Below are 14,631 nucleotides of genomic sequence, written 5' to 3'. Positions count from 1 at the left end.
CTGAAATAAATAATTTTTTTTAAAGAAAAGAAGCTTTATTCATAATTGCCAAGAAATGGAAGTCTTTCAAATGTTCCTCCCCAGACAGATGTATAGCTGTATGAATTGTGATGTATCCATGCCATTGAGAATGCCACTCGGCAATGAAAAGGGGTGAACTGCCGATACAGTCACCAACATAGTTGAATCTTAGAGACTTTAGATGGAGAGAATGAAGCCAGAGACAAAAGAACACATACTGTCTGATTGCATGTTTACAAAATGCTAGAAAACTCAACCTGCAGGGACAGAAAGCCGATCAGTAGTGGGCTAGGGGTAGGAAAGGTTACGTAGGAAAGGGTACAAGAAACCATGTAGGGTTGGGGAATGTTCTGTATCTCGCGTGTGGCAGTAGTTACACGGGGGAATACATCGGCTGGGAATACGCTGGTCAAATGAAACTAGACAATGAAAATGCATTGTGTTGTACAACAGTTAGACCTCACTAATTTTTGTTTCTTTAAATGTGTCCTCAGCTGTGAAAAGGCTTGGAAGCCCTGCCCGAGGTGCATTTAGAGGCAAGCGAGCAGAACAGTGGTCTCTGGTAACCAAAGCTCTTTGTCATCACAGGAGGTACGAGGAGACCAGCGAGAACGAAGCGGCGGCCGAGGAGGAGGAGGAAGAGGAGGAAGAGGGAGAGGATGTTTTTGCTGAGAAAGCCTCACCTGATAGAGACGAGGGCCCAGCGTTAAAGGTAGGCAGGACCAGAGAGACTGGAAGGTCTGTCTTGGGGAAACAGCCCTCGGTGCCTGAGTCCAGGCATTCCAAAAAGGCGCCTCCAGCCTTGGGGGACGGGCCCTCGGAATGGGGTGACCTGCAGAAGGTTGTATAGCAGCGCCTCTGTACTGCAGGGCATCTCAGTGACCATAAAAGAGAGGCTGGCTCTCCCCTCCTCTCTCCTGCCCTCTGCTCCTCCCGTATCTCCAGGCTGACCTCAAGCTTTGTGGCCAGCTGGGTCTGGGTTCAGGAGCTGGCTCTGCTACTCTCTCGCTGTGCAGGCTTAGGCAGGTGACTTCGTCCCTTCCAGCCTTCATTTCCTCATCTTTAAAATGGATACAATAATACCAGCCTCACTGACACATTCTTAAGTTTCAAAGGAATGTGTTTCTTTGTTTGGATCTACCCAAAGTACAGTAGGAAAAAGGAGTCCGGTAAGGTTCACCTCACCACCTCCTTCCCTGCTGTGCTAGGGTTACTCACAATAACCAGAGTCAATCTCCACAGAGAGCTCTCTGTCTTCTGCTCCGGCAGGAAGTAGAGCAACCTGTTGTGGGCGAGCAGGGCACCTGGGTGGAGCTGCGGATTGCGCACTGCACAAAGGTGCCTGGCGGAGAGGGGCTGGAGAAGAATCTCGGGCAGCCTTCCAGCTGCTCCACGCCCGGAGTACAGTCTTTTTACAGCCTCTGCAGTCAGAAGGGGTGCCTTTCTCAAAATTACGCAAAGGCACTGTAGGCCAACAGGGCTCTGCATTCAGGTGTTCTTGTTTGCTTGTCTGTTGCTGGTGCCCCCTGTAAAGGGACAGTAGAAAACCTGCTCCCCGAGTTGAAAGACTGAGATTTGCGGGTTGCCTGCGTAATTCCAGGAAAGCATCTGCAGTTCTTGGTGGCAGCACTGGAAGCCTTGGGTGTGGCTTTGTCAAAATGTGGTTGGCATAGACGTCTTGAGGGCATGAAGTCGAGGACATCCGTCCACATACTGCTCATGTGAGCTTGTTTGGGGACTGAATATGCTCCAAGCCACATGGAGGAATAGGGGCCCACCCAGCACTCGGGTGCTGTCCTGGCACAAAGCCCCCAGATGTATCTGTGGGTCAACGCCCAGATGATGGGAGTGGGGAGCAGCTGGGGAGTCTGCTCCAAGAGCCTCAGCTTGGTGGCCAAGACACTGTGGATACGAGTAGCCTCAAAGCTCTGACTTCTTCTCCAGGTGGACAAAGAGACCAACACAGAGACCCCGGCCCCCTCTCCCACAGTGGTGCGGCCCAAGGACCGCCGGGTGGGCGCACCATCCCCAGGACCGTTTCTTCGGGGGAGCACCATCATCCGCTCTAAGACCTTTTCCCCGGGACCCCAAAGCCAGTATGTGTGCCGGGTAAGCAAGTGCATGGTACTACTCTCCTCCTAGAACACCTGCTTCCCGAGGAGTCACGAGAGGCTGGGGCCTCACACGGTTCTGGGTGCAAATCCTGATGCCTTACTTTGTCAGCTGTCTTCGGGCGAGTTAACACCTTACTGCATGCAGAGTTAACACAGCGACTTCAAAGGATTATTCCAGGGATTGAATTAGAGCAAGTATGGGAAAAGCTTGGTAAGCTGTGCAAGGCCAGTGTTTCCTTTATCATTCCCACCAGCTCTCCCCTCCTTCTTCACAGCCTGCCCTTCCCTTCTACACAACCACTTGCTGAGATCAGACTGACCCCTCCCTGTCCCCAAACGGGCATTCCTTCCCCACTTCCAGGATGATCCTAGCATGCAGTCTGAGGTTGCAAAAAGGCAACATGTCCATACTACATAGCTGCAGGTTGGTTGGTTGGATTTCATTGAACCTGTTGCTAACATTGAAAAGTCAGGGAAAGCGATTAAAAATAAAATAAAAATGAAGAGATTTCACATAAAATTCGAGTTTCTCTTGAAAAAAAAAGAAAGAAAGAAAGAAACTGCCTGCCCCCGTGGGCTGCACATTCTCACAGCAGCAGGGGGCTGGAGCTAAGCAGTGGGGGCATCTGCCCTTAGATGGTTGGAAGGGATGGGCTGGCAAGTTCACTCTGGCCCCCTCGCCCTCTTTACTTGCTTTGGTTGCCAGCCTTCTCTTACAGGCTGCACTGGAGTTAAGAAGTCCTGCAGTAGGCTCGTGCTCCCTCGTCCCTTTCCCTGTGTATCCATCTCATTAGGCTACCCCTTCCCAGGCCTGCCTCCTTCTCTCATTCCACTATAAATGGAGGGTTTGAGCCCTTCCCATGTCTGAGAGGGTCCCAGCCTTCCTCAGGGATGGCACAGATATAACACAGGCACACCTCCCCTGAGTCCTGGGTCAACATCCTTCCTTACCCTCTACCATGGAGAACCAGCGAACATAAACTAGAAGCAAAGACAGAACCTTCCGTGTCTAATGTTCCAGTAAGTCATCAGAGAAGGAGAAGCCCATGCAACCCAGCCTATGTCGTCAACCTGACACTTAGCTGTCCATTGTAATTTGGGAGGAACAGGGGATATTGAGGGGATTCAGTATCCACGGCCAAAATTCTAAGATTGAGTAGAGAAGCTAATTTTTTAATAATATGGTCGTGTCACCAGTTTACAGGGTACACCAGTTATTCCCACAAAAACATTCTCTTCGTCCCTCCCAGAAATAATGTAAATCCCTCCCTTCTGTGTCCCGCCTCTAGCTAATTGAGCTTGTAAACGTGTGCACGTTGGCTGGATATCCCGGGAAAGGTACAGAGTTTCCTGAAGTCCCTGAAGGGAATGTTGACCTCAGGGGATTCGTGAATCACATGTGGAGAATCCAGCAGTTAAGCCACTCACAGCTGAAGAAGAGAAAAATCCAACTCCTGTTGCAAATGTGAATAATTTGAAGGATTTAGAAAAGCCCTTAGGATGAATGGATGAAATCCTCTGGTTTGGGCAAAGTTACTGGCTTTATGACTGTGCAGTGGAATTCAGACAGAAAGCAAAGAATACCACTTGTCAGAAAAATCACACCGAAAGAAATTAGTGTTTGATTCATTCTTTTTCATCAGAATTAAAGAATGCAGTTGTAATTTTGTCAAATGGAATGTAGAAGATATAACTTTGTTAAAGTATTTCCCCTTTCCAACTAGACACGAAGTTTTTCACCCCCAATATTTACTATAAGATTCTGGTCCCCTGTTTTGTTTTGTTTGTTTAAGATTTTATTTATTTATTTGTCAAAGAGAGCACACAAGCAGGGGGAGCGCCAGGAAGGGCAGGCAGAGCAAGAAGCAGGCTCCCTGCTGAGCAAGGAGCCCAATGTAGGACTCAATCCCCAGATTCCAGGATCAGACACGTAACTGACTGAGCCATCCAGGCATCCCTGGTCCCCTGTTTAGATGGATTCATGTTAAGTGGCCCTTTCCCAGGATTGGCATCTTCAAATAACCAGGATCTCTGAGGCTGTTTAATAAGCAACTGTAACACACCTAGCACCACAGGGGCCCCTTCCCCTGTTTCATTATCTGGACCAGTTTCCAACCCTGCAAGACTGCAAATTAAGAAATCCCTAGGCAGCATGTGTTCCATGCAACAGGTAGAAGGGGCCTTTCTCACAGCAAAGCCAAAGTGACAAAAGGTGGAGAAGCAGTTACCATAATTTTTACAGAAATTTTTTTAACATCCCCAGACCTAAAATGTAACCTCTGTGAGGCTTTTCTGATACCTTAGGACACATCTCACTGAAAGATAGCACAGCATAAATCAAGATAATGCACAGATGCTCACAGACACAGTTGAGAGCTATGGGAGCTGGCTGCTGAGATGCTCAGTGTAGTTCTGGGGAAGGAGAGTGGGGGGTGCCCCATCATCCTCAGGGTGCTGCTGCCTCCCAAGGGTCATTGCAAATCCAACACTGAGCCTTGTTCTGTCTCTTGTCTTTTTCATAAAAGTGAAAATCCTCTTCACATTTCTTTCAGCTAGCAAAAACAGGTCCTAACGTGGGTCTTTTGTAAAGGCAAAGTGACATCCCGCGAACTTTCAGAAAGCAGGCATACCTGTATTTTTCCTCTTTCGCTTTCTGACCGTCCCACTTCCTCCCAAGGTTATCTCTTACTTGTAAAATCTTACTGAAGGCTGCAGGAAGAAGCCAGTGGTACAATAGCCTAAATTTCTTCCTATCATTTCCCCTAAAACTCTGTCGGCATAGTCTGGTAACAATGTAACCCTCCATTTTGGACCCACAAAATGAGTATTACCAAATTCTCAACAGGAAATACTGGGTTTGGGGTCTGGGCCCCCGCCTCCCCTCTGGGACACAGCCAGCTCCATGTTTCCCAGTCTGAGACTTAGGGCACTCTAGTCCTTGTATCAAGGCTTATGCCAGTCCGGTTCTTCATGGGAGCAACAGAAACAGACGGTGAACGCTATTGCAGGAAACAGTCTTTTGGAAAAGAAACCAAGTAGCTCACATATTCACTGGAAGAGTGGGAAAACTGCAGAACCAGCCGCAGAAATCAAATGGGAAGAGGGCAGGCCAGACCCCAGCCAAAATGTCCCACAGAGCCAGTCAGGTGAGGATACAGCCAGAGCTGCTGCCGAACTTGGCCCAGCTGGTCCCACTGCTGCCACCGGATTTGACACTGATCTCTCCCCCAGAGGCTCCTGCCCTACGGAGGCCAGAGCCGCTCTGCCTGCTGCTGTCACCCCTCCTTACCTCCCTGAGGTACAGATATGGCATGCTGGTGCAACAGAAGCAGGTGGGCTTGTCCAGTCTGAGAGGCCCAGTCACAGAGCACTGGGTCCAGCTAACCAAGTTGTGATTCAGAGCCTGGGGCAGTTGCGTCCAATGGGCAAAGCCGTGTCCTGTGCCTGCTGTAGCTGCAAGTGAGGCCGGGAAAGGCACAGTCCGGCACTGCCAGCCTCCTTCATGCAGGGTGGGCTTTGTCTCCCACCTTGAGTCCTAAGCTGCGGCTTTCCCCATGCACGGGATGGGGTCTGGGATGCTAAGCAGCAACCTCTCCCACAAAAAAGCACATGTTTTCTGTGTCCTCTGATCTCAGAAACAAGCCTGCAAAGGTAAATTGTGTTTACCCCATTTCACAGATGCGGAAATCGAGACTCAGCTTATTTTGCTTTGCTCTGGGTCACGCAGCTTATTAGGTGCAAAGCCAGGAGAGCCCACAATCTTCCTATTACTCAGAGCCACCGCCCGAAGGACTTCCTTTGCTATCCCCTAGACTATTTAAGCCTTGTCTATTCTGTTGGCCTAGTGTCACACTTTTGCATACCAAGTGTCCTCTGCTGGCTTCTCCCTTCTTTGATCTTCAGCACAGCCAGTGTCATTTGGTTAGTTTCCCTGAATCGGGCGCGCCGCTGTACTTGAAGTCCATGAGAGTAGGGACAGTGTATTTAATTACACTCCCTCCAGCTCTCCACAGCCCCTGTGTATTTGACACTTGGAGAGTTCTCAGTGGTACTGTCACATGCTCGGCTCACCCTGACCTGATGAACACAGTTCTTCCAAGACTCGCCTTCCTGAACTAGCTGCCTCTGATTGTCAGATATTTCACATCTTCATTGCTGGTTTCCCTAGTTATTACATGGAAATATTACGGAGCAACAATATTCTCTACCATGGCTGAGAGTGAATGCAGCAAAACCTCTTTACACGAGGAAGAGATAAGTTCAGGATCTAATTTGGCTTTTGTCACTCTTCTCTAACATCACCATTGATCCGTGAGCAGCTACCACCTCGGGACCAATGGTTTTGATGGGTATGGCTAGGTGGTATGGCACAGTCTGCGAGGGTCGCCTTGGGATGGGAGTAGTGTGGGATAAAGCCGCCTCCTGGTATGAGTATCGAGCCATTGTACACACCCATCCCAGTCAAGATGGTCCACACCTCCATCCGTATGTAGTTTCAACTCTGGGCCCTCAGTGCATCCTTGGGGCTAGGAGAGGACCTGGCCTCGAGTCAGACTGGCCAGACTTGGAACTCTTGTTCTGATGCTCACCAGCCTTGCGGCTTGTAAAAAAAAAAATTCTTAAGTCTCCCTGGGCCTCAATGTTCTCCATTAGGACTGTGTGAGGATTAGATATAACTGTCCATAAAGCACACGGCACAATCCTTGTGATTATTTCTATTATTCTCTTCCTGATTCTGATCCAGATTCTGCCTCCTGCAGGAGCTTTGGTCAGTTACATCCCTGGGGTTCCTGTGCCCATTAACATTGCAGACTGATAACATTTATTAATATTACTAATTAATATTAATTATTTATAAATTATTTATACATAAATTACATATAGTTATTAATAATACAGATAAATAACATTATTATTAATAATTATCAGTAACCACAAAAGTAATGGCACAAAGAACTTCTCTGGAGGGCTCTGTTGCCTCAGGCTGTGGCCATTGCACCGCCCTGCCCTGCAAATGTGATTCAAGAAAGAAACCCCTGGGCTGTGTATCCTGGGACGTGCAGTCGCTGCAGCCTCCCTCTCCTGTCTTCCTCGGTCAGGGGCACTCTTGGTACAAAAGCGTGATTTCCAGCCACGGAGAGTAAGTGTTGGCCCTCTGGGGAGAGGACATGAGCAGGGGAAAGCTTACAGAGCCTGTGCCCGTCCATCTTGACTTAGACATTTCAGCCGCGTGTATCTCGCCAGTGGCTCTGTGGGTGACAGGGAAGAGTCCATGCAAACAGCCTTGCAGTGCTAGGTCCAGGGGCCATGAGATCCTGGAGTCAGTCTATGTGGGGACAGCCCCACAGCACTGCCAACTGCGTGGCAACCCCACCACCCTTCTGGCCACAGTGTGCCTTCCAGACGTACTCGAGTTCTAATTAACTTCCCAGGACTTCTCTCCTGCAGCTGAACCGAAGTGACAGCGACAGCTCCACGCTATCCAAGAAGCCACCTTTTGTTCGAAACTCCCTGGAGCGGCGCAGTGTCCGGATGAAGCGGGTAAGACAGTCCCCTCGGAGCTGTTGGTCATCTCTCCAAGCGCATGCCCCTGTGTCTGACCGTTTCTTCTCAGCCCCTGTGTGAAGAAGGTTGCCTTTGCAAGCGTGACAGTGTTTATGAACCCAGGGCGTGTGTAGGCACTAGGGAGGTGTCAGAGGGCAAATGTCACATCATTGTGATGCTGAATAGGTTAGGTCCAGAGTGTGCATACTTATCCTTGTCTTCCAGAGTAGAAATAAAGTCATAAAGAACTAACCAACTCAGGGTGTCCCAGTCTGGTGGAAGCTGCCTCTCGCATGACTCTGCCCAGCACGTCATGCAGCTGACTGAGCAAAGGTTCTGACAGCCCACCCTGCTGGCAGAGAAGCTGGACACCTCCAAGCCAGAAGCGGGGAGGTGCAAACGGGCTTCTCAGTCCAGCTGGAAAAGCACTGGGAGGAGGCCACAAGCTGCCTTTGTAGAGAAATCTCCCCTTGCCTGATGGAGTCTTGGCTCAGAGATCAGGCTGGGACCATGTTAGGCAAAGGACTGACTCCTGATATGCACACTTGGTTGCAAGTCAGAGCTGCAGAGATGCACACGGGCCCTTCCCACTCTGGGCTGTCAGCATAGACAGACTTCACGGCAGTTGTGGGGAGTTCGCAGAACTCGAAGAAACAGGAGTTGGAATGTCAGAAAGTAGAGAGAGCAAAACAAAAAGAAGGCGCAGGGAGAAAGTGCCAGCAGCCCCAGGCAGGGGAGGGCTCCTCCCACAGACCTCCCGCAGACTGGCTGCCAACAGCAGACTCCTGCCAACCAGGAGTAGGTCCTTTGTCTGTCACCACCGTGCCCCCCAGTCTCTGGAACTAGAGAGCGCAAGAGAAAGGAAGCCACCCAGAAGAGGGTACACATGGCTGGCTGCCCAGGAATATGGACCTGGCCTCCAATGGTAGGGGCTGGCCTGCTGCCAGCCTGGGTTCCCCTTTTCCACCCCCATCTGCTGTAGCTGGTGCTGCAGTCTCTAGAGCACGGGGAGTCTTCTGGGGAGGTTACTGACAATGCGCATCTCTCAGGCCACACTCCCAGACAGTCTCATTCAGGCAGCAGGGGTGGGGTCCTGGAATCTGCATTATAATAAGCCCCTTGGAAGATTCTAGAACAGGTGTTTCATGATCCAATCCGGGAGAAATGCCTCTGGAAGCCCCTGCTTGCTCCCCACTCCATTGCCTACAACTCCCTGTCAAGATGGGCCCTCACAGTTCACCCTTCTTCCCCTCTTCTTCCTCTTAGCCAAGGGGAAGACTTGACAGAGGGAGCCCTTGACAGATGGATCTGAGCCTGCATTTCCTTCAGGCCCTGTGATCTGAGACACAGGAGAGTCCGGAGGCGGGGCCTGGGTGCTTGGGCGCTAAGTCCTTCCACTCCATGCCTGAGCTTAGTCTCTGCTTCCGCCTGTCCGGGCAAGTTTCCGGGCAGTCAAGAACAAAGCACCTTCACTTGTTCCTCTGAGAACTTGAGTCGCAGGGATCCCTCAGCTGGGTTTCCTGACCGTGCTCACTTACGAGCACAGACTAGATAGGGCTCTCCCTGGAAGGGCATTATAGAACTTCCGCGCTGAGTTGCTTCATGGTCCCACAAGTGTGCTGGCTGCCTTGACTGAGGGCAGCTCTCACAGTAGTGTTTTCTATACCATGTCCCAAATTCTTGTATCAGCCCTTGTGTTTGTTCTCTGTTGCTGCATAGCAAGTCACAGCAAACTTAATACCTTAAAATACTACAAATTCAGTATCTCATAGTTTCCACAGGTCAGGAGTTCAGGCCCAGGTTAGCTGGAGCCTCTGCTCAGGGTCTCAGCGGCCCCACATCTAGGTGCTGACTGACTGCATCGTCCTGTGTAAGTGTGAGTAGGGAAGGATTCATTCCCAGCCTCCCTCAGTTGGCAGACTCCCTCGCCTTGTGTTTTCTTACTAGCTTCAGGCCAGGGGCTGCTCACAGGACCCAGAGGTCATTCTCGGGCCCTTGCCATGTGGTCCTTTCCACAGTACAGATTGTGTCTTCAAGGCCAGCAGGAGACCTGTTTCCAAGAAGGGCCCAGTTCACCATTTCGGGGCTCATTGGATTGGGTCAGGCCCACCCAGGAACATCTCTCCTTTGGTTAACTCAGATTAAACTGATGAGTTACTTAATCACGGGCATGCTATCCCATGATATTCACAGACCACCTGCCCCCAACACTGAAGAGGAGGGCATTCTACAAGCATGTATGTTGGGAGTGGGAAACTCCAGGCCAACTGAGAATTCTGCCTCCCTCAATCATATAGTTATTCTGTAATCATTACAGAATTTTTTGATCAAGAAGGAGAATAAGTGGTTGTATTACTCAGGATTGTTCATGTACGGATAACTGAAGAACTCAAATATAGCTTGAAAATGCAAGAGGGAATTGACTGGCTCATTAAATGGGAAACCCCAGATGCTGGACTACCTTCAGGCATGAACTGAGCCTTTGTTGAGACTATCAAGCCTCAGTCCCCATCTCATGGCCCTGCTCCCCACAGATAGCTTAATTCTTAAAAAGGGTCACCCCAGATGGTGGGAAAGATGGCCATGATCGGTTCCAGGTTTATATCTTGCTGGCTTCTCGACCTCTGTGTAAAGACTCTTTTTTTCCAAGGAGCTCAGCAAAGGTGCCAGAATTGCAGGTTATTGGCTGGGTTTAGACAACAAACACACCCCTGAAGTGGTCACTGAGGTTCTGACTGTCCAGGTTCGGGTCACATTCCTGTCCCTGGAGTCCCCTGAGAACCACCAGAGGAGTGGATCCCCAAGGGAAGATGATCACTGTGGTGGTTACTGTCGAACAGGGGAGCGGGTGCTGGACAAGCAGAAACAACAGATGTCCATTAGGGGAACATAAAGTCAGGAAGACATGACGTCTCCCCCAAGGGAGGGCAGATCTGTACTGAGAAGCAACTTCAGAGCACGATCATGACAAGAGCCCATTTACTGAGTGTGAACGTTGAGGGCACCGAGAGCCGAGAGCCGGGAAACCGGGCAGTGTGGGGAGTGAGTGGGTGCGCTCTGGGGCCAACTGCCTGGGCTGCAGCCTCAGCTTTGCCACCAACCCCATGTTTGGGACATAAAAATGCTCACTAAACATAGTGGTGGACGTGGGAGAAATCAAGGCAGGCTCTGGGGGAGGGCGAACCCCATTTCTGATGGAATAGAAGCCTTCGGATGAACAATGGGGAGGTATTTGAGGTTTAAGGCGGCAGGTTGTTGGGGCTTATGGGATCCAGCCCTCTAATAACCAGTCAAAGCTCTCGCTCCCCCCACAGCCTTCATCGGTCAAATCCCTGCGCGCCGAGCGCCTGATCCGCACGTCGCTGGACCTCGAGCTGGACCTGCAGGCCACCAGGACGTGGCACAGTCAGCTGACTCAGGAGATCTCAGTGCTGAAGGAGCTCAAGGAGCAGCTCGAACAAGCCAAGAGCCACGGGGAGAAGGAGTTGCCGCAGTGGTTGCGTGAGGATGAGCGCTTCCGCCTGCTGCTGAGGATGCTGGAGAAGCGGGTGAGAGCCTCGGAAGAGGCAAGGGGGGCAGCCCGGTCTGCCCAGGGGGCGGCCCCGGGCTGCAGGGGCGGGAGGCCGGAGCTTCAAACAGGGCCTCCAAACCCAGGGCCCACCGAAGAGTGTTCCCAGGGCCTCTTATTCCCATCAGCAGAGGGATCCAGGCGTCCCTTTTTTAACCCTCGACCTGGCTGCAGGCCGTCTTGCTGTATTTCCATGTCTTTGCAAGGCCTATTAGTCACACTTCCTGGGACCTAATCTGCGATGGAGCACACACCTGGATAGAGTAGATACAGAACACTGACCTGCCCCAGCGTCTGCTCCTGCGGTTGCACAGAGTACTGTCTCCAAAGATACCACGTTTGCACCTAGAGGAGGTCCCTCCCAGCACGAAAACTCCCAAAGGGGACGGCTCTGGGCCGCCACCTAGAGGAGAGGAGGGCAGGGGATGGGGAGCATCTAGCGTCTAGACCCGGTCCTCAGCAGCACAGGACTGTCTGGGTCAGAGAGCTCCAGAGGGCAGCTTCCAGTCCTTGATGGCCCAAGGTTTATCTTATCTATGGCTAGCGGATGATGGGTACAACTTCATGGGGTCTGCAAAGCTGGCAGTTTCTAAATGGCTTTAAAAAAAAAATCTACTTTTTTGAGCTATATTTAGAGCAATAGGATATTTAGAGCCTTAAAAATTTGACTTTGGCACCAGAGGGCTTGTGAGCTGACAGGTCCCAACCTGTCCTGAAAAAGCTGCAACACAGGGTCAATACACAGACGCCATCTTCAACTCCCGTTTAAGATCTCTGGGGGTGCCTGGGTGGCTCAGTGGGTTAAGGCCTCTGCCTTCGGCTCAGGTCATGATCCCGGAGTCCTGGGATTGAGCCCCGCATTGGGCTCTCTGCACGGCAGGGAGCCTGCTTCCTCCTCTCTCTCTGCCTGCCTCTCTGCCTACTTGTGATCTCTGTCAGATAAGTAAATAAAATCTTTAAAAAAAAAAAAATCTCTGCCACTCCTGGACTGTCCCCCACGGCAGGAATGACCCTTGCTAGTTTTCTCTGCAGCCAAACAAAGTACCTTACAGAGGGCACCTGCCTGGGTTGTTGGGAGTGCCACTAGCTGAAGCCCCAGCTCTTGGTGCAGGTGAGAATGCCTTAGTATAGGAAAGTGGTGGTGGGCCCCTGAGGTCTGGACCAGCCTGGGGGCTTCAAATGGACTCTGGTAATTCAGGAGTTCCAGAAATGTTTATTTGTTTCTAATTTATTACTTATATCCCATATACTTATAATAGGTAAAGTCAGAGAGAAAGAAAGAAAAAGAAAAAAAAGAAAAGAAAAAGGAAGGGAAGCAGGGAGGGAGGAAGAGAGAGAGGAAGGGAGGGAGAGAGCAAAGGGAGGAAACCTGATCTCTCAAATAGCAAAAGAATAGTATATCCATGACTGTCTGAGAGTGACCTCCTATTTTTTTTTTAAGATTTTATTTATTTGTTTGACTGAGAGAGAGAGAGAGAGGAGAGTGACCTCCTATTAAAGAACCATTTAAATGATGGCTTCACTGGAGCAGCTGATTTCAGCTCAGGGTGTGATCTCGGGGTCCTGGGATTGAGCCCCGCATCGGACTCCGTGCTCAGTGGGGAGCCTGCTTGGGGATTCTCTCTCTCTCTCTCTCCTATCTCTCAAATAAATAAATCTTAAAAAAAAAAAAATCATGACTTCATTGACCAAAATTCCATCTTCATTGCAGTGTTTTCAAGTATGTGGTACATGGGTATTTTAGGGCTCTTTGTGGTTTATTCTCAAAAGTGCTTACAGGGGTTTGCATTAGAAGGAAGGGGTGCAGTGTCCCCAGAGCCCTTGAGTGCAGCTGAATGATTGGAATTGGATTTCTGCCACTTCTTAGTGGTTTGAAATTAAAGAAATTTCTTAACCTGCCTGAGCCTCCATTTCCGCATCTATAATATAGAAGTAATTATAAAATGTACCTTTTTAGGTGGCCCTGAGGATTAGAAAGGTAGCACACACCTCACTAGGCAGCCCTCATCTCCTTACCACACAGGTAATCAGTTCCCTGGCCCTAAAAACCTGTCCACCCTGACGGACGGTGGGATCGCGTCTCCTCACCATTCTGAACAGAAGATCCTGCCATGGAGCAGGAAGGAGTGGGCGAGCCCATTCTGTGACCCTCTTTTTGACTACAGTAGACTCCTCATTCGTGCCAGGAAGTTGTCATTGGCTGACCCCTTTCTAGAGGCTGTGAGGACTCCGTACCACCTTACAGCCCCACTTGCTTTGCCCTACAGATGGACCGAGGAGAGCACAAGGGTGAGCTCCAGACAGACAAGATGATGCGGGCAGCCGCCAAGGATGTGCACAGGCTTCGAGGCCAGAGCTGTAAGGAGCCCCCGGAAGTGCAATCTTTCAGGTAAGCAGGTGGGCCGCCCGTCTGCCCACCTTGCCCTCCACACGCGGTCCCCCCAGCCTCCGTCTGCCCAGCCCCGGCTCATGCTCCCTCCACCAGCAGAGCACTAGCGCTCCCTGTAACAGATGTGCGCCCTCTGCCACACCGCCCCTGGCGATCTGGGAGCACGTGCTGCTCTCCCTCAGCTGTCTTTATCAGTCCCCACACAGCTTGAGCTAATTGGTTAGACCCTCTTGTTGAACCCGTGAGCCACCTGCTCCGGCCTTTCCTCTGATCGTTCCCATCACTGGTAATTACGGAGGATTGGCTGAAGGATAAATAAGCCTGGGGGTGACAGGTGCTTTGGCCGGGCCTCCCTGACTCTGCCTCTGCTCGCCTGGATCTAGGCACATCTCAAGAGGGCCCCCAATGCCATTTGGCCGGGGCCTGCCATTCACAGCGGCCCTTGCATTTAGACTCATGATATTGTCCTAGATAAGGCACTCGTGGTTATGTATGTGCTCCAAAAAAAAAAAAAGGAAACGTGCCTTTCTGGAATAGAAACATTTAAAATACACTGTCATTTGTTTAACTGTATTTGGACATCTCTTAATATTTAACCAATTGGGAATCTAAAACAAACAAATGAACACTGCAGGTGGCCCGAGAGCCCTTTCAAACTCAGGCCCGTGATTTGAACTGAAGAGGGCTGGTCCTGCTAATGTCCCTAAACTAGTGGTTCTCAGTGACTGGGCACCACGCGGACATTTAACAGCGTCTGGGGACCTTTTTTTTGTTGTCACAACTGGAAGAAAGGCAGGGAGGGGTGGGGGGTTGTGGCTGCTACTGGCACCAAGTGGCTGGAGGCCAAGGATGCTGCATTATAATGCCCAGGACAGCCCCCACAACTAAGAGAGAGCCTGCCTGTGATATCCATAAAGTGATGGGGCGCCTGGGTGGCTCAGTGGGTTAAGCCTCAGCCTTCAGCTCAGGTCATGGTCTCAGGGTCCTGGGATCGA

The 14,631-nt window shown here is 50.7% G+C and overlaps 1 protein-coding gene across 3 annotated transcripts in view; it reads left to right on the top strand.

Moving 5' to 3' along the window:
* WWC1 (WW and C2 domain containing 1) overlaps nucleotides 1-14,631 on the top strand; it is a 151,646-nt gene that overhangs the window by 136,029 nt on the left and 986 nt on the right. For 2 of the 3 annotated variants that reach the window (XM_044229814.1, XM_044229830.1), the window contains 5 exons: nucleotides 610-733; nucleotides 1,966-2,130; nucleotides 7,584-7,676; nucleotides 10,976-11,227; nucleotides 13,515-13,636. In XM_044229814.1, the coding sequence (XP_044085749.1) occupies nucleotides 610-733; nucleotides 1,966-2,130; nucleotides 7,584-7,676; nucleotides 10,976-11,227; nucleotides 13,515-13,636 (756 nt within the window). The remainder of the gene's footprint in view (nucleotides 1-609; nucleotides 734-1,965; nucleotides 2,131-7,583; nucleotides 7,677-10,975; nucleotides 11,228-13,514; nucleotides 13,637-14,631) is intronic. The other variant, XM_044229821.1, reaches the window with a different exon arrangement.

This window comes from Neovison vison, chromosome 1, assembly GCF_020171115.1.
Source record: "Neovison vison isolate M4711 chromosome 1, ASM_NN_V1, whole genome shotgun sequence".
NCBI lineage: Eukaryota > Metazoa > Chordata > Mammalia > Carnivora > Mustelidae > Neogale > Neogale vison.
The sequence above is the reverse complement of the archived record's forward strand: the minus strand, read 5'-3'. Positions and strand labels throughout refer to the sequence as shown.